The sequence below is a fragment of the Octopus bimaculoides genome, chromosome 1, assembly GCF_001194135.2.
Source record: "Octopus bimaculoides isolate UCB-OBI-ISO-001 chromosome 1, ASM119413v2, whole genome shotgun sequence".
In the NCBI taxonomy this organism is placed as follows: Eukaryota; Metazoa; Mollusca; class Cephalopoda; order Octopoda; family Octopodidae; genus Octopus; species Octopus bimaculoides.
The window spans coordinates 112,462,433-112,486,709 of NC_068981.1; the positions used below are offsets into that span (position 1 = coordinate 112,462,433).

General features: G+C 34.1%; 1 protein-coding gene across 6 annotated transcripts in view; it reads left to right on the forward strand.

Moving 5' to 3' along the window:
* Positions 1-24,277, forward strand: part of LOC106880055 (F-actin-uncapping protein LRRC16A) — a 507,909-nt gene that overhangs the window by 372,523 nt on the left and 111,109 nt on the right. For all 6 annotated transcript variants that reach the window (XM_052969341.1, XM_052969359.1, XM_052969344.1 and 3 more), the window contains one exon: positions 749-913. In XM_052969341.1, coding sequence (XP_052825301.1) covers positions 749-913 — 165 coding nt within the window. The remainder of the gene's footprint in view (positions 1-748; positions 914-24,277) is intronic.

The following is a 24,277-nucleotide window of genomic DNA, read 5'->3' on the forward strand; positions in this document are numbered from 1 at the left end:
TATATATATATATATAGGGTGAGAGAGTGAGACAAGAGCATCAGATAAATAGTTAGAACAAAGGAAATGTGTGCAAAATAAAATTTCATATTCAGCTTGGAAATTTGTGAAGAAATGAGTTATTTTACAGATGAATATTGTCTAAAACATGTGTACATGAAAATATAATTCTTTCTATTTTGCTCACTAAATAAGTGTGTGTGTGTTTGTAAAACTATACAACTGTTTGTTTATATGTATTTTCATGTGCATGTGTTTTCATGAATGATTTTCTCTGTGCTTAAGTATTGTATGTATGTATGTATGTATGTATGTATATTTGTATGTATGTCTTTTCGTTATTTATGCTGATAGATAGGGCAACAAATTTTTGTATTGTATTGGTATAACATTTGATTAAATTCTTAGAGTAAGATTCACTTCAGATTTTTCAGTCACAAGAGCTTATGTCCAAGATAACTTGTTGAAACATTTTGCTGTGATAATTCATACTTTAGTCAAAAAATTAAGGAACACTCATGCAAACAAACAGAATCTAAATTTTCAAACTATGTAGACAGTTTTACAGTTAGAAAACTATTTTTCTTTTATATTTTGTTCTTTTTTTAAATTTATTATATGTTCACACCATTATTGTTGTGATTATCTTTATAAAATTATTATTGGATATGCCTGCTCTTTACCCTCCCTTCAGAATGTATACTTTTCACAATCATTCCTTTTATTTTTCTATCACCTTTATATACAGAGCAATAAACTCGTAATTAAAAAGAGGTCTCAGTCCAATGGATCACTTATGGATGGTGAGAATATAGAAAAGGAGCATGCAGATGATGCAGCTTCTGGGCAGTTATCTGAAAATCCTACAGATGAGAACAAGAAGCATTCACCAGCTGTAAAATATTCTTCTAGTGTGAGTAGCATGATATCTCCTTTAAAAAGGCTCACTGTTTTCCTTCTTTTTTTTTTATTCAGAAATTACTCAAATAGGTAGTTCCTATTTCAGAAAGCAACATAATGATATTGACCTTATGTTATGACGTTGTTGATACTATTATTTCATATACGTGCAACAGATAAAACTGTTGGAAAAGAAAAATTCCTAATATCAGGCTACAACAAGTAACTTTAGATACCAAGAACCCTCCTATGTTTTCTAGCTGTCCCTAATAACACTGTTTTCTGGAGCTGTACTAAACTAGATTTTATGCCTTTTTCCTCTGTTCATATCTTTAGGGATAGTTCCTAATGCACCTATAACTACTAGGATACATTTTACCTGCACTTTCTATAGTCTTTGTAACTCAATGGCTATATCCTGGTCCGTTGCTATTTTCTCTATACTGTATTAACTTTCTCATCATTTGGGACTGTAAAGTCAATTATTTGGCACTTTCTATTCTCTTTGTCTACTACTTCTAAATCAGGCCTTCTAACTTCTGAATGTTAAAGTCTCACAACATCTTATATTTCTTACTTTCTAGTACTTTACTAGGTAGCTAGCTTTTACTTCATTTATCATTATGGTCAAATCCTAGCTTTCTACATAACTCCCAGTGGTTGTCAGGTCTTTGTATTCCTTCTATGCCAGCATGCTACATTCACTTACTGTATGAGTAACACTTTCCTCTGTTGATTTACATAACCTACATTGGGAATTTACTTGTTTTTTTTTTTTCTATCTTGACTTTCATCCCATTAGTCCTTCCTTTCTGAAAACAACTATGTCTCACTATTACTATTTGCTGTAACTATTTTGGGGAATTTACTATGCAAAGCCTTTTCATGCCAGTCAGATAATCTTTTTTCTGGTTTTTAACTTCTGTAGTTAGTACTCCTAGATACTTATAACTCTCTTCTCCTTTCAGTGATTTTCAGTTATACTCAGACATTCACTTATCCATATAAGTGAATGTCTGAGTATATTCAGTATAGCAGGCAACACAAGAGAATTAATTAGCTTTAGCATGAAGAAATGGAAAGTAGATCTCTACTCAGGTGACACAGCCTCAGAGAAAGTTAATATCAAGAGAGAAATTTTCCAAGGAAACTTGTTACCCCTTTAATATTTGTCTTATGTTTAACTCTCTTCGGTTTAGTATTAAGGAAGGCAAAGGTAGGGTATCCGTTCAGAAATAAAGGGATCATGTTGTAGGCTTTCTTATAATCTGCCCATGCTATTGTTAAATTTTTCTTTTTGGCTTTTACTTCATTTAGAACTGCTTTGTATATGTATAATAGGTCATGCATTCCTCTAGCTTTCTTCCTGCAACTTTTCTGTTCTTCTGGCTGCAAATAGTCTGTCAAGGTGCTCATAAGTGCTTTCTGAGAGCATTCCTGTTAACAACTTCCACACTAATAGTAAGCAAGTGATTGTCTATAGTTGCTAGCTGTATTACCCTTGTTTGTATCTTTCATAAGGAGTACTGTTCTCTCTCTAGTCATCCAATCTGCTATTTCTCCTCCAGTCAGGCAATCCTGAAGTTGTTCCTTCAGTCTCCCATGTAAGCTACTAAATTTCTTTAGCCAGTACCCTTGAGCTAAATCTGGTTCTGGGCCCCACCAATTTGGCATTTTACCTAACACTTTACTCATTAATGCACTAGCTGCTTTTCACTAAATACTTCTTCCCTTACTTTCTTTAACCATGCTGCATCTCCATTATGATTGATTTGTTTATCCCAAATATTACTCCAGAACTTTCTAGCTTCTGTATTAGGTTTCTCATCTTCAGTACTTCATTCTCCACTGTTTGTGTGGTTATAAAATCTCCTCTGGTCTGTCTTAGATAATATATTCTATTTATACTGATCTACTTTTTTCTGATATCTGGAAAGCTTATTTGCTACTGCTATGATACACTGTTTCAACTCTTCCATGACTATCTCAAATTGTTTCTCTTTGACGAAGTATCTTTCCTCAAGGGTAGATTTAAATCTTGTGCTTCCTAACTTGTTCGTTTTCCAGACTTCTATTCTACTCAAATCTTGTCTTCATTTCATTTTATAATCTTCTAGTAACTATTACCCCACCTGCATAGATCAATTAGTTAGTGTCACCTATATTTTTAGTATCTACCCAACTGATGACAGAATCTACTTTCCTAGTCATATCTTGCAGCCTCCTTCTGTTGGTACCTTTTAATGCTGGCAATCTTTTTTCGTCTTCTTTGCTCATTGCTTCCTGTAACTCATCTAAAACTTTCTGATCTTCCTCTCTTAAGTCACTGTTACCAGTTGTTTCTTCCTGGTCAGTAGTGCTAAAGTTATTTTTTCCTTTAGGTTCTTCTTTGGTTAGAACTGTATCTCTTATGTTGTTGTTTGGCTTTTCTACTGTTTGGTCTTTCTTTTGCAGTTCTCTCGTCATCTCTTCTACCTCCAATTCTGTCATCCACTTTCTTCTCTTAATAGCAATAGTTTGGTCTACTAATCTCTGCTCAGTTACTTTAAACACACCCTTTTGTATCCAAAGTGTTAGCATCTGTTTTCTATAACCCATTCTTTAGGTTTTCCACTTTCTCCTCCTTACTCAGTTATCTGCTGATGCTGTCATAGGATAAAAGTTGTGGTCAGTCTGCATCAGTACTGAACCACTGCTGAGCAAGAGGCCTTCCCTATTATCATTATCATCATCATCATCATCATCATTGAGTGGGAGAGCAACACTTGCCATCAAAATGACACTGGAGCACAAATGTACAAAGTTCAGAGCTTCTGGTTATGGCATTCGGGTGATGAGATGTTGAACGTACAGCTCTGGATGCCAAATTAAATAATCTACTTCTGATGAAAAAATGAGCTCAAGGGGACAAAAATCCTGACCCAAACCAGTGGTTCCAAGTGTAAAATCCTCCCAAAATGGACCTATTGCACAATGGACACAGATTCACTGGGAGACACAATCAGTGATTTGAAGTCAACAGACGCCATGTTGATCTTAAATGATATCAAAGAATTCATTAAATCACAAATGGTGGAAATCTTCAACTCATTTGCCTCTGTAAAAGCTAAGTAGGAGCAACTGAACAAACGTTCAGCCAAAATGGAATGAGCCATTGATTTTAACTCCAGAAAAATAGCTGAAATGAGATGGGAAAGCGATAATGTGGCAGAAACACCAAGTAAGTTTAATGATAAATTCATGGAGTTTGAACTTTACTCTTGCAGATCAAACATCCTAATCTATGGAATGAAACATATCGGCAATAATGAATCTCCAAGCCAACTTCAACATTCTGTCAAGGAACTGTTTATTTCTGCTCTTAAAATTGATGATAACAAAGTGAAAGAGACGTTGCTTGCAAACATGTACCGTCTGCCTCAAAAAAAACAATAAAAACAGAGCCGGGTAAGCCAGACCCCAAAATAGTCAAGTTTGTCAGTGTAACTGATGGAAATTTGGTCTTCTTTACTGCTTGTAAATCCTTCAAAGTTCTATCAGACAGGAAAATTGTAATTCACAGTGACCGCCCATAAGTTCTGAAACAATTTAGAGCCAAACTATTACATCAAGGCCAATACCTCAGAAATACATACCACGTCCAGACAAAAATTTTTGAGAAAGGCGTTACACTATCTAAACAATTCTGAAAAAGTACAAATCACTCATGGAAAACTGTTGGAATCAAAGAGGAAATAAACAAATAAAGATATGTGCTTGGATTCCCATTCATATTTTTTTTTTTCCTGAAAAAAGTGGGAAACCTATTTTGATTTTTTTCCTTCTTCACTGGGTGTAATCGCCGTGCTTTTTGGATTCTGAGGAAGTGAATGGGTTTATTTGTGTTAAGATATTTGTTTGGAACTCTGAATTTTTGTTGAGATTTTAAAAACTTTGATTAGTAAATAATGAACTCTACTGCACTACTGCCACATCTACATAGATGAGCAGAATTTGTGAATTTCCAGAGACAATTCAGCAAATCTGTGAATATTGATATACACCTTTCTTCGGAAAGAAAAATTAACAACACTTGATACAAAACTAAGCTTTGAGCTCATGAATTGACATTTTCTATATTTTGTTGCTCTTTTGAATAAGATCAGACTTTCATTTTAATTTGATGATTATGACAGTGATATGATTTTATTAGTATTCTGTAATAATTGTGTAACTAAACCCAGTTGCTACATTCCATGAAGAATGGAAAGTTTTGGGTAAAATGAATGGAAGGTATGAATGTCAGTTCTTGTGTGTGTTCAGATATGTATCTTTTACTGGAAGGCTTGAATGTTCACTCCAATACTATTTTCACTATTTGTTCTATATATCTTAAATGGATGACTTAAATATACCTATATGTTCAGTCAATTGTAGGGACCTTAATGATTATACAAAAAGAAAGGATGTTTTGCATTTTTTGAGAGCCAAAAGATATAAAATCTATTTGTTGCAAGATAGCCACTTTTTGAAAGAAAAAGAACTTTTAATTAGAAGTGAATGGGGCTCTGAGGTACTATTTAATAGTAATAATGGACAGTCTAGAGGAGTTGTCATTTTGTTTTCTAATGATATTGATTATAAGGTACATGGCCATTTCAGGGATGGCAGGGGCAATCTTCTGTGAGAAAAAGATATCTTTAGTCAACTTATACAGTCCAAATGCAGATAAACCAGAGTTTTATGCTGTGGTGATGGATAAAATCAAAGCCTTTGGAAACTCAGATTGTATTATAGCTGGGGATTTTTAGCTTTGTCTACAGCAGTCTTTGGATACTTTTAATTATCAACATATAAACAACCTAATGCTAGAAAGCTAGGGATTGATATGATAAGGGCCCTTGACCTTTTAGATGTTTGGAGAGATCATAACCCAGAAGTACAGGACTATACATGGAGACATCTAAATCCTATTAGACAAGCAAAGCTAGATTTCCTGTTTGGTGTCGCAGAATTTGTATTCATTTATTTGTCATTCTATAAATGTTGGGTACAGATCAGACCATTCTCGTTGACATCAAAATAAAATTTCCCAAGAAAATGACTATAAAAGTACATATTGGAAATTTAATAACTCACTTTTAAGAGATCCAAAATACATTTCATCTTTTAAGGAAATCTGTTAATTAAGCAGTGTTGTCAAGCAATATGCCTCCCCTTTGGAACATGATAGAGATATTAGTACAGTTAATTTGTCTGAGTTTGAATTTGTTGTAAATGATCAATTATTTTTGGAAACTCTATTAATGGAAATTAGAGGAAAATTTATTTCATGTTCTTCATTTTAAAAAAAATTTAGAGTAAAAAAGAACAAGATCTATTAGATGATATTAAGCGATTGGAAATAAATTTTTTGGAAATCAAGAAATTGATGGAAAAAAGAAAAGAATTTGAGGAGATTTGTAAAGCAACAGTGAAGGCATTATTATTTGTTCAAGGACCATGTGGATAGATGAAGGGGAGAAGGTTAGCCTTTATTTTTGCAATCTAGAAAATAAGAATTTTGTGAGTAAAGGCATGTCCCAGTTAGAGCTGGATGATGAGCCTACTGTAGAAAGTTCTTGAAGCATTGTTGTTTTATGAAGGATTGTATTCTTCCAAGGAGTATGTGTTGAAAGATTGTGACCTTGATGAACTTTTTTTTTGAAGGAGATTTGTATGGGCTTAGTAAGGGAGAATTTGATTCATTGGAAGGCCCAGTGACTTGTGATGAACTTTTGAAATGTTTGAAAAAGGCAAAGAACAATAAAAGTCCATGTTCAGATGAGTTCACTCATTAGTTATATAAATTCTTTTGGAAAGATTTATTTCCATTCCTGTTGAGGTCATTCAGTTATAACTTTGCTGATGGCTATCTGTCAGTAACACAGAGGCAAGGTATCATTGCTTGTATTCCAAAAGGAGATAAGCCCAAACATTCTTGAAGAACTGGAAGACCTATTTCATTTCTCAATACTGCCTATAAACTTCTCTCATCTGTCATTGCTGAGAGGTTCAAAAGTATTCTCCTGAAGTTGGTTAGTACTGATCAAATAGGATTCATGTCATGGTGGTAACATAAGACTGATATACAATTTGATGAATTACACACAACCCAATGATATACCAGGAATGTTGTTTTTAATAGATTTTAAGAAGGCATTTGATTCTGTCTCATGGTTATTTATATACAAGACATTATCATTTTTTGGCTTTGGTGAGGACATCTGTAAGTGGTTCAATATTCTTTACAATGATGCTAGATCTTGTTAATGGTGCATTGTCTCCTTTGTTTCCTGTTGAGTGGGGCTGTTGACAGAGTGATCGTCTCTCTATATATTTTCATCCTCTGTGTTGAGGTCCTGGCTGATCTTATAAGAAAGAACAGTGATAATAAAGGAATTACATTTGACAATGGGGAGTATCTAAGGACACTGTATGCAGATGATACAGAGTTTATTTTAGATGGTTCACAAAAGTTTTTCGAAGCTACAGTTGACACTTTGAACTTTTTCGCTGATATATAAAACAAAATGTTATTTAAATTTCTCTGGAATGGAAAACCTGATCAAGAGAGTTGTTGCTTGTAAGCCTGTTAAAGAGGGTGGACTTGGTATGGTGAAAGCTTCTGCTTATGTCAGTTGATTAAAGTTATCTTGGATGAGAAAGTTGCTGGATATTAATTATGAATACAAATGGAAGCATTTGTGCTATGCCTCCTCCCCAAAACTGCAAAGTTTAGTTGTATTTGGTGACATTTTTTCTGAGTAAACTCCAACGATATTAAGAATGATTTTTAGCATGATTGTATTTCTACTTTTGATAAGTTTACAAATAAGACAGAGCCTAGTTCATTTGATGAATTCATAACAGAACAAGCACTTAAAAGTTGGTAAAGAGGTAATCTTTTGTTCTGTGTGGTTTGAGAGAGGTGTTAGTCAGATTCGTGATTTCATCAACTTAGATGGATCATATCGTACCCTTGAAGAATTCCAGAGTACTTTTGAACTTGATATCAATTTTCTTTATTATAATGGTCTTATAATGGCTATTAAAACTACTAAGCAAGGTTAAAGATAAGCAAACCTACTTCTTTTCAACAATTAGATGATAATACAGCTGTTCGAAAGCTCATATCTGTTAAGAAAGGAGACAAGTGTGTTACTATTACATTTTAAGCACATCCAGTGTTTGTTTAAAATTCAAACATAAATGGGAAGAGTATATGCTTGCTGAACTAAAATGGGAAAAAATATTTGTACAACCTATAAAGATGACAACAGATACTAAATTGCAATGAGTTCAGTTCAGAATTATACATAGTATTTTAACAACTAATCCTCTCCTATTCAGGATCAAATTAGCTGAAAGCAACTTGTGCACTTTTTGTCAATGTGAAGTTGAGACAATTACACACCTTTTTTGGTATTGTGAACATATACAAGCTTTTTGGCAATGCTTTCTTGAATTGCTGTATGAAAAATTAACAACATGGACTTTAATTTATAGCTTAGGTCAAAGTGTGTTTAGGTTAAAAAAGAATATATATTCTGATGGTGTTTTTGACTTACTATTATTGTTAGCTAATTTTTTTATATATAAAAGTAAAGTATTAAAAACTACTCTTAGCTTTAAACATTTTAGACACTTTGTACATGATAGGTATCATATTGAAAAGGGCATATCTTTTAGTAAAAGTAGGCAACATAAAATTTATAAAAAGTGGATGCTCTACCATGATTTTGCAAATGTTAAGTAATCCTTTTTGAGTTGTTACTTCTTGCCTCTTCATAATCATATTACTAGTTTTAACTGTGTGAAACCCGAAGAACGTATTGTAATTGTTAGAAAATTTTAGGAACGATTGGGGAGTGAATGTGTTGTAGTGTGTAGTCTTGTATTTTCTTTTTTTTAAAAAAAAAGTTCATCCGCATCATATAACAACTTTGTATAAGACTTCACAGTCCCCTGGCTGTGCTGTCTTCAATTTTAACAGGGAGAACAGGAAATAAAAATTTTCAATTAGAATAAAATATATACAAAGTTCAATACACCCATCATGCCCCCACCCCATAAGGGTACACCAGACATATGCATCCCAACCATATGTGCACAACATGGTGATCTTGTATCGAGATAAAGATTGCATGGCCTTGCAGGTTATTATTATTCAGTAGTCTTATTTTTATCACGTGGTTTCACTGCACTACTGAGCGCAGCTCTGTATGTCCTGGGTATGTGCTGTGATTTGTTGTAGTGCTCTTATTTTCACTGTATTGAAAGAGTTTTACATAGGATGGGTGCGGTGCCTAGTAGTACTATTTTCTCTATGTTATATATACTTGTAAGTCCTGGTGTTTTTGTTATGTATTTGTCTGAATGTTTTTTATCATACCTTATGTACCTACTATAATAGAAATAATTTCTGTTCTTAGGTTCCATATTCGAGTTACCTCATTTCCAGATTTTTGTATTTTGAAAGTTTTTCCATTTCCTTTAGAGAAACATTGTCATCTGTTGGTATTGATACATCAATTAAAAAATTTTTTTTTTCTTGGTGATCTCTGACAACTATATCCAGCCTATTGGCCTTGATTTCTCTATCTGCATGGATTGGTATATCCCAGAGTATGGTTCCTTTCTCATTTTCTGTGACCTTTTCTGGGGTGTGCCTATACATGCTGTTATTCCATGGTGTTGGTATAGCTTATTATTATTATCTCTTTATCACAGGTTTTGTTGGAGCTCCTGGAGTCTTGCATGTGTAGCAGGTTTACTACCTACTGCCTGTGGTACCATGCTATTCTTTCTTTTCAGCTATCTAATACTTTCCTGATCATTCTATCCATGTCAAGGAGGCAAACCTTTTGTAACAGTTCTACTGGGCACTTTATTCCAATTTCCTTTATATTCCTCTTGATGCCTTCTGACACTGTTCCCAAGGACCCAACAATAATTGGCACTATCTTCACCTTCTTCATTTTCCATAGCTGGGCTATTTCGTACTTAAAGGGGTTGACTCAGGTTTGGTCATTAAGGGATTATATTTGTTTTTACTTTTCATCTTTTTTCTTTACAATCCTGGAATCAAACAGACATGATCAATCAATTTGTAAGCAACTTCATTTTTCCTTGACTATTATTGTTATGTCCTGTTTATTATTTTCTATCTTCTTATCCATTTGAATTGGAAAATCCTATAAAATTTTACATTTCTCTGACTCACACACTTTTTCAACCTGATGATTATTACCAGCTTTAAACCTCCATTTTTGACAGAACTTCCAGTGCAAAACTTTTACAATTTGGTAATGTCTCCATTTCTTAAATTCTCCCTAAGCTGACTTGGGACATTTTGCAACAATGTGTGCCATTGTTTCATCCCAAATTCCATACACTCCTTATTTCACTGACACCTTCTCCCCATATGCATATATTCTCAAGTTGTTTGTTTTTAACAATTGAACTTGAGCTGCTACAATAAGTCTCTCTGGCTCTTTTTTCAATTGCCCCACATAAAAAACACCCATGTTGCTGCAGCTTGAAAAACTCCCAGTACACTCTGCAAAATGGTTGGCATTAGGAATGGCATCCAGCCATAGAAACTATGCCAAAACAGACAAATGGAGCCTGGTGCAACTCTCTGGATGGACAGCTCTTGCCAACCCAACCAACCCATGTCAGCATGAAAAACAAATGTTAAATGATGATGATGATGATGATGACACATCCTCAGTGACTTTCCAAAACTAACCATGTAAAGGTTTCTCTTCAATTGTGTTTAACATGCTCTCTTTGAATTTCATTCTTGTCTTTTTCCCTATTCCACACTTGATCATCTGTTCTCTATTCACTATTTTTAAAGTATAACTAGTTAATATCAGCTCTTGGATAGTGGGCTCCATACATAGTCAACAGCTTTCTAGTTTTTCCGTCAAGTTTCTGTATTTTGTTTTTTGTCCAGTCTATAATTTCATCTCCATATCTAATTACTGGTACTGCTCTTGCATTTTTGCTTCAATAGCATTTTTTGAATTCAACTTTGATATTTTTCTCACTTTCCTTGTTTACTCCCTATTTGTAATTTGCTCCATCTCTTCATGTTTTATTTCTAGTATTCCCGAATATTTGGGAATACTCCAGTATTCCCAAATACTTATACCACTATCCTTTTTCAACTGCTTGTATTGTTTGCCCATTTGGCATTTCAGTTCCCTGACTTCTTTCAAATTTTTTTCATTTTTTATCTTTTTAATCTCAAATTTCATGCCTATATCATTTTAGAAAATGTAAACAGTGTACACAAGACTTTCAATCTGCTTTTCATTTTTCACATAAAGCTTTATATCATCCATAAAAAGGAGATGAATTATCTGACCATATCCTTTACTCAAAGCATTAGCTATTTTGTCTTCTTGAGTGGTTTCAGTGCCAAGACAAATAGTAATGGAGATAAGCTATCACTTTGAAATATACCACGTCTGATGATCATTTTCCCAAGTCTTTGTTTCTCGCCAATCAGTTCAGTAATCCAATGTTTCATACTTTCATTGACCGTTTTCCACCACTCCAAACATGCTCATTGTTTTACTTATCAAACTGTGCGGTACCATGCCATATGCATTTTTGTAATCCAACCATGCTACATCCAATCCCGTCAATGTGCATCTACAGTTTTAATAACTAGTCTTTAGTTGCCCTGCTTTCACTCCTGCATCCTTTCTGTTCAACTGGAAGTAAATTGTTACTTTCCAGATGATTATATAACTTTTCTACCAAGACACCAGTCGTAAGCTTCCTCAAAAGTAGTAAACAAGTTATAGGTTGAAAATTTGATACCAATTTACTTTTCATGAGACATAACAACGTTTGTCCACTTATCATCCATATAGGGACATGTCCCTTCATCAAGGTGTACAGTGATCCTTTCATGCAACTGTGTAAAATTCTTCAGCCAGTAACCTTGTACTCCATCTTGACCAGGCTCTTTCCAATTTTCTAATTTTTAAAACTTCAGTCTCACTGAATATAGACCAATTCTGACATCCTTTTGTCTTAGTACAGTTTCAAGTTATCTCTTCACCTGTGTTAGCCACTCTGCACTTTTTTTATGTCTCACTGGGCCTGTTCCAAAGTTCTCCCCAAAATGTTTTACTTTCTTCCACATCAGGAATCACTTCCTGATGTTTCCCCTCTATTTCCTCAAAAATACACCAATCTATTCTTTTCAAGACCTTTGCATTTGGCCTCATATCTTTTCAATTTGGCCTTTAACATCATCACTCTTTGTGACAATTCTTTCTGTACAATTTTCTTTCACCTTCTAGCCTATGCTGATCATTCAGTTTTCTGATTACTATCTCATTCTTGAGTTCTTCTCTCATTATCCTATTTAATTGTCCCAGTCCTTTCCATGTCTTTTTCAACTTCATTTGCATTCTTTTCCTCCTGTTTGATTCTTTCTTTTCATTCTCCGTATTTTCTCCAACAGCCTTCCACTTGTATCCTATTATGGCAGCAGCTATGATTAGCTGATTTGTTTCACTAATGTTTTCTGTTTTAACTAAGCTCAAAATACATACTTTGCCTGTGACTCTCTACTTTTCTCTGTCCACATAGTTTATATTTTGTGTCACTTCATTGTTCACACTATACAATTTACATTGCAGTATTTTTAGAATATTCTTCTCTTCATAGTTCAAGTTTTGTGCAACATTTACTGTCACTTGTCCAGCTAAATCACCTTCACTATTTACTTCATCAGCTTTCTCAGGTACATAGTGATTTCCTTCTTTGTAATGTTTTTCATCTCTTACCCCTTCATTATCACTTTCTGCTACTGTTGTTTCACACTCTTCCTGTTCAATTTTTTTATTATTCTCTGAATTTCTTCAACCTCTAATCCTGTAGTCCAGCTGTACGAACTGTCCTTCTCTGGTCTATCAGTAATTGATTGGAAGCTTCAAAGACTCCCTTTTCATCCCATGTTCTCTTCATTCATTTCATGAAGCTTCTTTTATTTGGCTTACTTCTCTGCCAACATTCAATCACAATCTTGTTTACCTCTTTTTCCCATTTCATTTTTCTCCTACTGCACTTTTGATTTTGATTCTTATCACTGACTTGATGGATACCTGCCATAGATTGATCAGGCACTCCTTGCCTGTTGTGCACAACATCTTCCCTGTTAATAGTTCTGGTCCTGTTAATGCGGTTAGGTTATTACTTGTGTATGGCATCACTCATTTTGAGGTAGCATCTATAATGTTTTTTCGTTGTGACACTATCACTAGGTGGGTTGCCAACCAAGGCTCAAGGGAGTCCACATGTAACCTTATACACACTGTCAGATGACCATTGACTCCCATGAGTTCATCTGCTCTTTTGCAGGTCTTGTTTTTCTTCCTGCAGAGTGCCCAACTACCACTCTCCTCATCAAGCATGCTTGGTGGGTTTGCTGGTTTAGTTGCTGATGACCCAACCATTAGTATGTTGATTTAAACCTAATTACAGCATACTCCCACCAACACCAGAAGCTTCCTAGACCTTCCCACCAGACCAACACAATAAAGCTAGTACAAAGTATACAATTGATGGCTTCCTCCTCACCAGTTTCCTTCATCACTGCTTGGTATAACACATTTATCTTAATTTTCTTTATCGATATTATAATATTAATAATATCATTATTAGTCTAGTTATAATAATTATTAGTACCATCCTCATCATTACTTCTACTGTCATTATTATTTTTACTAACACTACCACTTTTACTATCACTATCACTATTTTTATCATCTTTACCACAATCTTTATCAATATTTCCAGTATAGGTGGTGAGGATGGGATTGAGTGAGCACATAACTGAAACACAAACAAGTTTTCAGCATTGGAGATATAAGTAAAACAAAATAGATACAATTTAATGAGGAAAAGAAAACAAATTAGCAAACATATTTATATTGCAAAAGAAATAAACAAATGATTTTACCTATTCCTTAAATTCCTGCATACAATATCATTAGACCAAACTGCAGTTATAGGGTCAAGCGAAAAAGAAAAACAATATATGAATATTTAACTACATAATACTATTCTGAAATGAGGCAGAAAGAGCCAGCAGGCCTTCCAATGTTGTTAAGAAATGAAAATTGCATGCAGCATATTTTGTATTCAACTTCAAATTAAGCAATGCTGAGACAACATGGACCAACGAGCTAGTTTTCAATGTTAGAAATATAGGTAAAACAGAATAGAAATATAACCTATCATATGAAATTTGATGAGAAAAAGAAAACAAATTAAGAAGTCTAATTATACTGTTATTCTACATGTAAAAATTGTAAGCAAATGATTTTACCTAGTCCTTAAATTCCTGCATATGATTCCATTAGTCCAGACTGCAACCATAGGACTAAATGATATCACTATTGCCATCATTCCTTCATACTTTAGATACTTGAAAGAATTATTATTAGTATATGTTTGGCTTTTGATTTGTATTTGTTCAAGTTGACTCCAAGTCTCACCCAGAGACCTCAAGAGACAACAAGTTAGAAGATGACTAGGGTGCCATACATTTTGTTTGAAACAGAGTATTGTAGAGAATGTCTGTCAAAACATAAGTAAATTAGAAGTTTGTTTTAAAAATGATTTGATTATAAGTTGATAGTCTGATGTTAACATGACAGTAAAAGGTGTTTGCTGTTATGTACATTTAAAAGTATTTTGACACTGTTTATGGATTAATATATCTTCGGGATTACATAGGCAATATTTTATGTAGGATATGGGCAGTTCCCATGAGCACTATTTTTTGAATTTCTTCTATTTTGGGATTTCCTAGTATCTGAGCTAGGTAGCAATCAGCCCCTTTTGCTATCATTCCTAGAGAACCTATGACAACAGGTATTGTTTTAGTCTTGAAGTTCCACATTTTGCCAATTTCTATTTCAAGATCTTTATACTTACCCAGTTTTTGGTAGGTCTTGATAGATACATTTATGTTGATTGGGACAGTCATATCGATGAGGAGGCATGACTTTTGTCTGAAGTCCTTCAGTATAATGTCTGGCCTATTTGCATCCATCTTTCTGTCAGTTTGAATGGTGAAGTTCCAAAGGAGTGAGATGTGGTCATTTTCAAGTACTGGAGGTGGTTTGTGTTCCCACCAGTTTTTATCATGGGGCAGGTCCAAGTCTTTGCAAATATACTATGCTGTTCTATCATGCCTGTTGAGATACATGGAGACAACATGGTCGATGGTTTCATTTTCTTGTTTACATACATGACATGTTGGGCTACTGTCATTCTTGAAGATGTTGGCCTGATAGCTTCTTGTAGGTAGGCATTGAGTTTGGGCTTCTATGATAATCCCTTCTGTCTTTGATTTTAAGCCAGAAGACACTAGCCATTGATGGGTAAGGGCTTTGTCAATTTCGGCATTATTAGCTCTCATTATTATCATTTTCATGTGCACACAACAGATTAGACTGTTGGAAAAGAAAAAATCCTAACATCGGGCTACAACAAGTAACCTTAGGTGCCAAGAACCTTTCTAAGTTCCTAGCTGTCCCTAAAACACTGTTTTCTGGAGCTGTACTAAACTGGGTTTTATGCCTGTTTCCTCTATCCATCTGTTCAGATCTTTAGGGATAGTTCCCAATGCACATATAACTACTGGGATACATTTTACCCACACTTTCCATAGTCTCTGTAATTCAATGGCTAGGGCCTGGTACTTTGCTATTTTTTCTATACCTCTCATATTGATTTTTTCATCATTTGGGACTGTTTAATCAATTATCTGGCACTATCTTTTCTCTTTATCTACTGCTACTACTAAATTAGGCTCTCTAGCTTCTATTACTCTATCAGTCTGAATGTTGAAGTTCCTCAACATCTTGTATCTTTTACGTTCTAGTACTTTACTAGGTTCCTGTTCATACCATTTATTAGTATGTTCAAATCCTAGCTTTCTACATAACTCTCAGTGGATTACTCTCCCTAGGTTGTCATGTATTTTCTTGTATTCTTTCTGTGCCAGCATGCTACATTCACTTACTATATGAGTAATGCTTTCCTCTTTTGATTTGCATAACCTACATTGGGAATCTATTTGGTTTTTGTCTCTCTTGTCTCTTATCCAATTAGTCCTTAATGCTTGATCTTGTGCAGCTACTAACAAACTTTCTGTCTCCCTTTTTAGCTTTCCTTTCAGCAATCATAGCCATGTCTCACTACAACTATTTGCTGCAACTATCTTTGGGAATCTAGCATGCAGTGCCTTCTGCTACAGTCAGATAATTTCTGTTCTCTTTTCTGGTTTTTAACTTCATTTGGGATTTTGGTTTCCCTATGTCTTGCTGTGATTTTAGCAACTTTTAATAAACTTTGTTCACTATTACCTACGCAGGATGCTATATCTACTCTTGTTAACTCCATTCAGTCTTCTACTGATATTAACCCCATTCTGCCGTCCTTTCTGGGTAAGTATAATCTGGCTACTTCTGTCTTTGGGTGAAGTCCTCTGTTCATATTGAATTCATTCCTAGTTCTTTTATGTAGCTTTGCTTATTCAGTTTTTGTCCAATCTACAAAAGCTGCTGAGTAACGATACTACCCAAGTGTTTACAACCTTCACTAGATTCAGACCATTTAGCTTTGACTTCATTAGCTTCCTCACCCTACTGAAGTACTCCTTTTCAATTTTCCTTTTCATTTTTATAGTTGGTACTCTGTCAGATTCTAATACTTCGAGATACTTATAACTCTCTCCTCCTTTCAATGTCTGACAATCTGGTAATTGGATACTTTCGCTGTTGACTATTTGTTCCCTTCTCATGAGTAATATCGCACACTTATCTCTGCCAAATCCCATACCTATATCTTTGCTGAATAGTCTTACAGTCTGAATTAAGGAATCTATCTCTTTTTCATTCTTATTAAAAAGCTTCTGATCATCCATGAGTAGAGCAAATGGTTAATTTTCCCCTTAATATTTCTGAATGGATACTCTGCCTTTGCCTTCCTTAATACTAAACTGAAGGGGATCAAACATAAGACAAATGTTAAAGGGGACAATGTGTCCCCTGGAAAAATCCTCTTCTGATATTAACTTTCCCTAAGTTTGTGTCATCTGAGTAGAGATCTACCTTCCATTTCTTCATGCTAAAGCTAATTAATTCTCTTATGTGGTCTACTATATTGAATATACTCAGACATTCACTTATCCACGAGTGTGGGGTCATGTAGGCTTTCCTGTAATCTGTCCATGCTATTGTTAAATTTTTCTTTTTGGCTTTTACTTCATTTAGAACTGCTTTGTATATGTATAATATGTCATGCATTCCTCTAGCCTTCTTCCTGCAACTTTTCTGTTCTTCTGGCTGCAAATTGTCTGTCAAGATGCTCCTTAGTGCATTCTGGAAGCATTCCTGTTAACAGCTTCCACACTAATGGTAAGCAAGTGATTGTCTATAGTTGCTAGCTGTATTACCCTTGCTCTTATCTTTCATAATGAGTATTGTCCTCCCTCTAGCCATCCAATCTGGTATTATTCCTCCATTAAGGCAATCCTGAAGTTGTTCCCTCAGCCTCCCAATTAAACTTCTGAATTTCTTTAGCCAGTATTCTTGAACTAAATGTAGTCTTGGACCCTTCCTAATACTTTACTCATTAATGCACTAGTCAGTCTTAAATCTAGCTGCTTCTCACTCACTATTTCTTCCCTCATTTTCTTTAACCATACTTCATTTCCATTATGATTGACAGGCTTATCCCAAATAGTCTCTGCCTCTCCAACATGAGTTCAGTGGTTTCATCTATTCATACTGCTGCTCAATAAATACTATTGTTCTTACTACTACTACTGCTACTGCTGCTGCTACTGAATTGGCAAGCTGGCAGAATCGTTAACACAGTAACATTCCATCTGTCTTTACACTCTGAGTTCAAATTCTGCCAAGGTTAAATATGCATTTCATCTTTTAGGGTTGATAAAATAAGTACCAGTAGAGCACTGGCCTCAATACGATCAACTTGTCTCCTTCCCCAAAATTTCAGGCCTTATGCCTATAGTAGAAAAGACTAGTGCTACTCTAGTTGCTTGAGAGAAAGTGAATGAGCAGTTGCTTTCAGATACTTATGAAGGGAGTGCCATAAAAGCACATTTTTACAGGAAAAGGTATGTGCTTTATACCTATATCTTGGGGTTGAAACTACAAGATATGCAGATGTATATAAAATATAATTTAAATTAGGTAGGAGGGCTGTATGTAGCATGTGTGTAATTTTGGTCAATACTATTTTTTGGATTTTCTGAAGAGATGTTTCACCTAGAAAATTGTTAAGCTGTTTCTCATATCTTTTTCTTGTCATACCATCTTGAGCAGGACTATTTTCATTTTCAAACTTTATCCCTAGGTCAAATTGTCTTGTCTGTCCATTAATTGAGGAAATCCCAAAGTATTGTTGCATTATCTCCTTTCATAACTGGTCCTGGGAGGATTTCATACAAGTTGATTGTTGTTTTTACTTTGAAGTAGTTGCATAGCTTCAATTGCAGGTATTGACCTCCTCTGCCATATCAGTTCTTATACACATTTTGTGTCAGAAACTATTGTTTCATCATATCAATCACAAAACCTGAATTATTATTATTGCTGTTGTTATTCAAAAGCTATTACATGCTAAGTTGCAGAGATATTATCCTGAAGTTGTCAAAAACTTTATGGTATTGATTGCATCAATTCTGTTTCTCACATCCAGTTCACTTTTTTAGGATAGCTCTAACTTTATGATAATATTCTTTCCATATTTATCCTGCACACATATTGTAATCTGTGTATTTGAAAAATTACTGGAAAACAGCTTGAATGGATTTTCACCAAATTTGGAGTGGCTCAAAATGATGAAAATTTGGTTCGATTAGCTTCAAACATACATAAATACATACATAGATATGCGACTGTGTGTGCATGCGTGTGTGTCTACAGTGATGGATTTGAGGGTCTCATTTATTTACGAGTTGATTTCTTAATTTCACCGCAGTATAAATACCTATAATGGTTATACTTAAAAAAAAAAAAAAAGAAACTTTTTTTAACTTGAACTTGAACAAGTTTTCTGATAAGCAAGTGGTCATACTATTTATATCCCACAACAAACTACAGTATTTTTGATTCACCTGCCATCATTGAAAGACATTCAATACACTTCTCAAATTCTATGCAATATTTTCTATAAGTATTTCATTTTGATATGAAACAACCCTTGTCTACGTGTGTATAGATCATGCGCATAGACACATGTGAGTACATACATAGATACATATATAGGTATGCAATTGTGTGTGTGTGTGTGTGTACAGTGATGGTTTTGAGGGTTTTGTTCATTTATGAATTGATTTCTTAATTTCACTTATAATGGTGATACTTAAATTTCCCAATAAGCAAGTTTAGTCAAACACTTATAAAGCTTAATTCAGTTCTATTATTCTATTAAAAAGCATGGGTAAGCAACACATTGTAAGCCACACTATAATTTGTGAAAAAATTTAACTGTGCGCAGGGTATGCATCATCCCGCCAATGCCTTTTTTTTTTTTTTTCATTTTTCATGCATTTGTGGATGCTGCATGTTATCCATCCCTTCCACTTAGGCCTAATTATTTATAATTTTATTTTTCAGGATCTAATTCCTTGATTGTTTATCAAGACCAAACTCCATTTCAGTATCATCACTAAATTGTTTTACTGTAGTTAAAAGCTGTTCCAGTTGTTGCTTACCTTTTGTGAAAAGCTTTAGATCATCCATATAAAGAAAGTGATTAGTTTGTCTGTTGTATATCTATGTTTTGTGTCATTCAACAGCTTACTGAGGGGTATGAGAACCATACAAAAAAGTAGTGGTAATAGAGAATCACCTTGAAAAATATTGCAGTTTATGTCAATGTTCCCAGTGTTCATAGTACTTATCTCTGAATTCGGTATATTCAGTTGCCTTCCAGTGCCTCGTACCACACGTTTTTGTAATCAATTCCTGCACTAGATTTTTGAGTTGTTTGTGACAGTCTTCTACAATCATTTTATTGACTAAAAGATGGTCTTTACACCTATACAAGCCACATTTATAGCCATTTTATTCATTAATGAATATCTTCAGTAATGATGGAGATTAGTATTTTAAGATATGTTATTGGTCAATAGTTTGATGTGGGGTGGTTAATTTCATTGCTTTTGAGCAGTAAGTTATTCTGTTTACTAGCATGGGCTGGATTTTCCTGGGCTCATTGCATAATGCTTATTTGAGAGGTTAGTCAGTCTCATGAGATTCAGAGAGAATATTCAGCCAGAAGTTAGGGATTTTACTTTTTCCACGTGATTTCAATTTCATAGATTTTCTGAATGCATTCCTCTGATCTTCAACAGAGATATCTTTCCATATTTGCTCCTTAATACACTGAACTGCAAAAGTAATGTGAGACATGTGTGGCTGTGAAAAATGTTTTAATTTCATAATGTCAGAGGTAAATTTTGATGAATCTGATAAAGTCAATTTGGTATTCACATCATTTATTTTTACATGCACGAATTTTCTTGTTTTTCTTTTGCAATCACTTTCTACTGAAAACAGCTTAGAACTTTTTGTGTTTAAGCCTCATAGTCTTGTTGTATGATGAGAACTCCCGTGTACCAGATTCTGACAACTATAGCACTTTTTGTTTTTAAATGGACAATCTTTTTGTAATGTAGGCCTCCACAGCCATTACATGGATTGGGGCCTGACACTTTTTTTTGATTTTGCTTCCCAGGATGATACATTTGAATTTTTGCAGAGTCTTTATCTTGTATTTTTTTCACGTCATGTGTAAGATTTACCATAGTCTGACATTCTTCTGCAATGGTCTGTAGAGATAAATCCTGGTTCACTTGCTCCATTTTCGAGGGAATCCTTGTCTGAATTTCTCTGTCTTCAGATGCTATAAGTCTTAGCATGAAGATAGGTGATTTTGAATATATCCTGACTGAAATCCTGAAATTTTTACACATATGGTTGACTACTGCTGCGTAAGTGATAAAATCATCCTTCTCATTCTTTGTTAAGTTCCAACACTCCATTCTGGTGTTGAATAATGAACTTCTATCACAAAAAATTTTTGCAAGTGGTTCTACAGACTTTTGGGGCTGAATAAAGTTATAGTAACACTCATGTTCAGCAGGAGCTACCTTGCATAGTAAAAGCCTTACTTTCTGCTCCTTCAACCATACTTGCACTTGTTAAAAATTTCCTCATATCTTCTGTAATATGCAGGAAACGTAATACCCTCTTCCGGATTATATGTAAATTCAGAAATTGGCATAAACGAGCTTACTGGATTTTCGGGCTTTGCTGACTGCAACTCATTTAATTGTTGTTGTTGTAGTATTTGTTTTTGCAACTCCTGTAGTTGTTCCTGTTGCTTCTCTTGAAGCTGTACTACTGTGGCTATTAGGTTTTCCATGACACAGAAATGATCAAATAACCTACTTGAGTTTCAAACGATTCTCGTCACCAGATGTTATATCCTTAAGGATAAGCAAATAAACTGCAACAGTGTAATAACAATATAATTGAAACAAATGGCAGTAACTACACGAAACATTGTTATGTTTTAAGAAACAACAATCCAACATGCTAACTCAAACTGTAAATTTTGAATTATCAACACACGAACTGTGGAACTAGCATGAACTACCTCATTTACTCAGCCCACTACTATTTATATGTAGTGGTCCAGTCCATTCTCACCAGGAGGCATCATACTCTCACACAACAGTCTGGAGTAAAAATGTAAAAATGTTAGATGTAAAGTAATGATATACTAAAATTACAACAATGTAGGACAGTTATAACTACCACTCTTAAAAGTTTCAAACCTTCTAGAATACACCACATATGTATTGTTCTTATTGTGAAGTATGCCATTGTACACCAGTAATGTATTTGTGAACCAGATAGAACATCAGATTTCTATTTCTAATTAAGATTATTTCATTCACATTGTCAGTACTCTCCAGAAACACATGAGCATAATACCATTTCTTACTTTTGTGCCCATGAATCTAATATTCTGAGTCTATTTTAAGGGTTAATTGTATTAGGATGAGTTCCTTTGATGAAGTGGAAAGTTCTTGGCAATTTTGATCTCCAAAATAGTTTCAGATTTTAGGTGAAAGTACTTGTTTCCTAATAAAATATTTGTGAGAAAGCATGAACATCACAATCAGCTATTTCTTTTCACTAGTTCTGAAATATTTAACCATTATTATGTTTATTGCATGAAAATATTTTTGCATGAAGCTTAAAACAATTTATTTTGATTTTAACCCACTCTCCTCCCTATCTATGATAAAAAAAACAAACGACTGGTTTTACCACCACTACTTGCTAAAATCATTTAATGTGGCTGATTTTTCTCCTAAAAAGTATTACACTTAATGAAGTTTCTACAACACATTGTGAAAATATTAAGTGTATGCTTATATTTACATTGATATTTAAATAATTTAATATTTTTTAAAATAACACTTATTGTTATATTAGGTATCAATATGAATTTTCGAAAATATGTAACTTCTACTTTACTTTTTCTTGGAGAGCATCCTAAAAGAAACATTTTCGATAAATATTTTAGGAAATATGACATTTTGAATGGTTGAAATCTTGTCTAATTAGCCTAAATAATTGGACATATTTGTGGTGTCATATCTTCAAAACTGAGGTGAAAATCATCTTTAAATCACACAAATTAATGGTGTTCATGGGATAGCAGTTGCCAATTTTCCAGATTCTTGAAAATGAAACTTTTTTTTTGGCGATTTTTAAAAAAAAATCATGTAAAACCTATTTCATTGCATGTAACAAACAGATGATTTTGTGATGTGAGCATAAGGATTTAATGTGTTTTGAGACCTAGCTAATTCCAAAAGTACAAGTCACAAAGGACTTAGTTTTGGTACATTTGTAGTAGGTAAAGAACTAAAAAAAAAGAATCCTGAGATTTTGAGACAGGATACTATTTTAAATAAAATTTGAATGGACTTTATTAAAAATGACTATAAACAATTAAATGACAGAGTTTGAGATTGAGATGCCCACATATAAGTTGGATCTTCTTTGTTTTGACAAAAAAAATATTTTCAGACAAAAGGGTGTATAATTTAAGTGGGATTTAGCTGTTGTTTCTAGCACATCCCATGATCACCTGGTATCTTCCTTGTTTCTTCAACACCCATCCTTCAGCACCAAGCAACTCCGTGTGTAAGGAAAAACATTTGCTAACAAAAGTATGCTAGTAAAAATTTTGTTTTTAATTTATGATTTTTTTTCAAATCCTTGCTTCCTTTATTTTTGTTTATAATTTTTCAAATATTGGAGAGCCTGAGAAGGTCATTACTGGGGTTTATCCACAGTGATTTAAAAGAGGTATGCAAAACATTATTTATTTTAATAGCATACTTTTCTGATAGTAAATATGTTTATTTTTCTTACACACACAGAGCCTAAAAATAATTTTTCTTTCTTCTTTTCTTAAATCTCAGCAATGGATTGCCCTTGAGCTAAACAAAACTCACATGACATGTCAGAATGACAAAGAAACGAGGAAGGTAACAAGTGGTCATGGGAAGTGCTTGAAATAATAGCTAAATCTACCTTAAATCACACACCTTTCTGTCTGAAAATATTTTCTAAAAATTATTTTTTTGCCAAAAGTCTTCTCTTATCATTTTGAAGTGTGCAGTGCAAAAAAGCCTGACCAAAATTGGTTCAGAGGGGCTGTGGTGTAAAAGAAAATCATACATTTACATCCAAAGTATTGGTGAAAAAAAAATTGGAGAAATCCCCATCAAAATGAAAAAAATCCAACTTCTGTATGTGTCTTGATCCAAAACTGTCAAATTATAGTAATTGCATGAAAAGCTAGTGATGGCCTTTAGGCCATCACTAGCTTTTCATGCACTTTCAGATATAACTATATTGCAATCTGTTATCAGTAGGGGGCTCAGTTTTGATACACTGGTATGGGGTATAAAACTCAATCCTTTCTCTAAGTTGGGAGCTTCACAATACATTTAATAGGTATTCCATGGAAGGGGAGCACAGTTTGACCACACAAAAATCCATCTTCTACTTGATCATTTTCATGTCAAAATGCATTTTTTCCATAGACAATTATCATTTGGAAGTTCTGCATGTGAACTTTTTTCTCATATACTTTTGATCAAAATCTGACACTTGAATATCATGCCATGTCCCCTCAATCACCCTTGTATTTCCACCCATTTACAACATTTGTCCTGTTTTTGTTTTTGACTGAT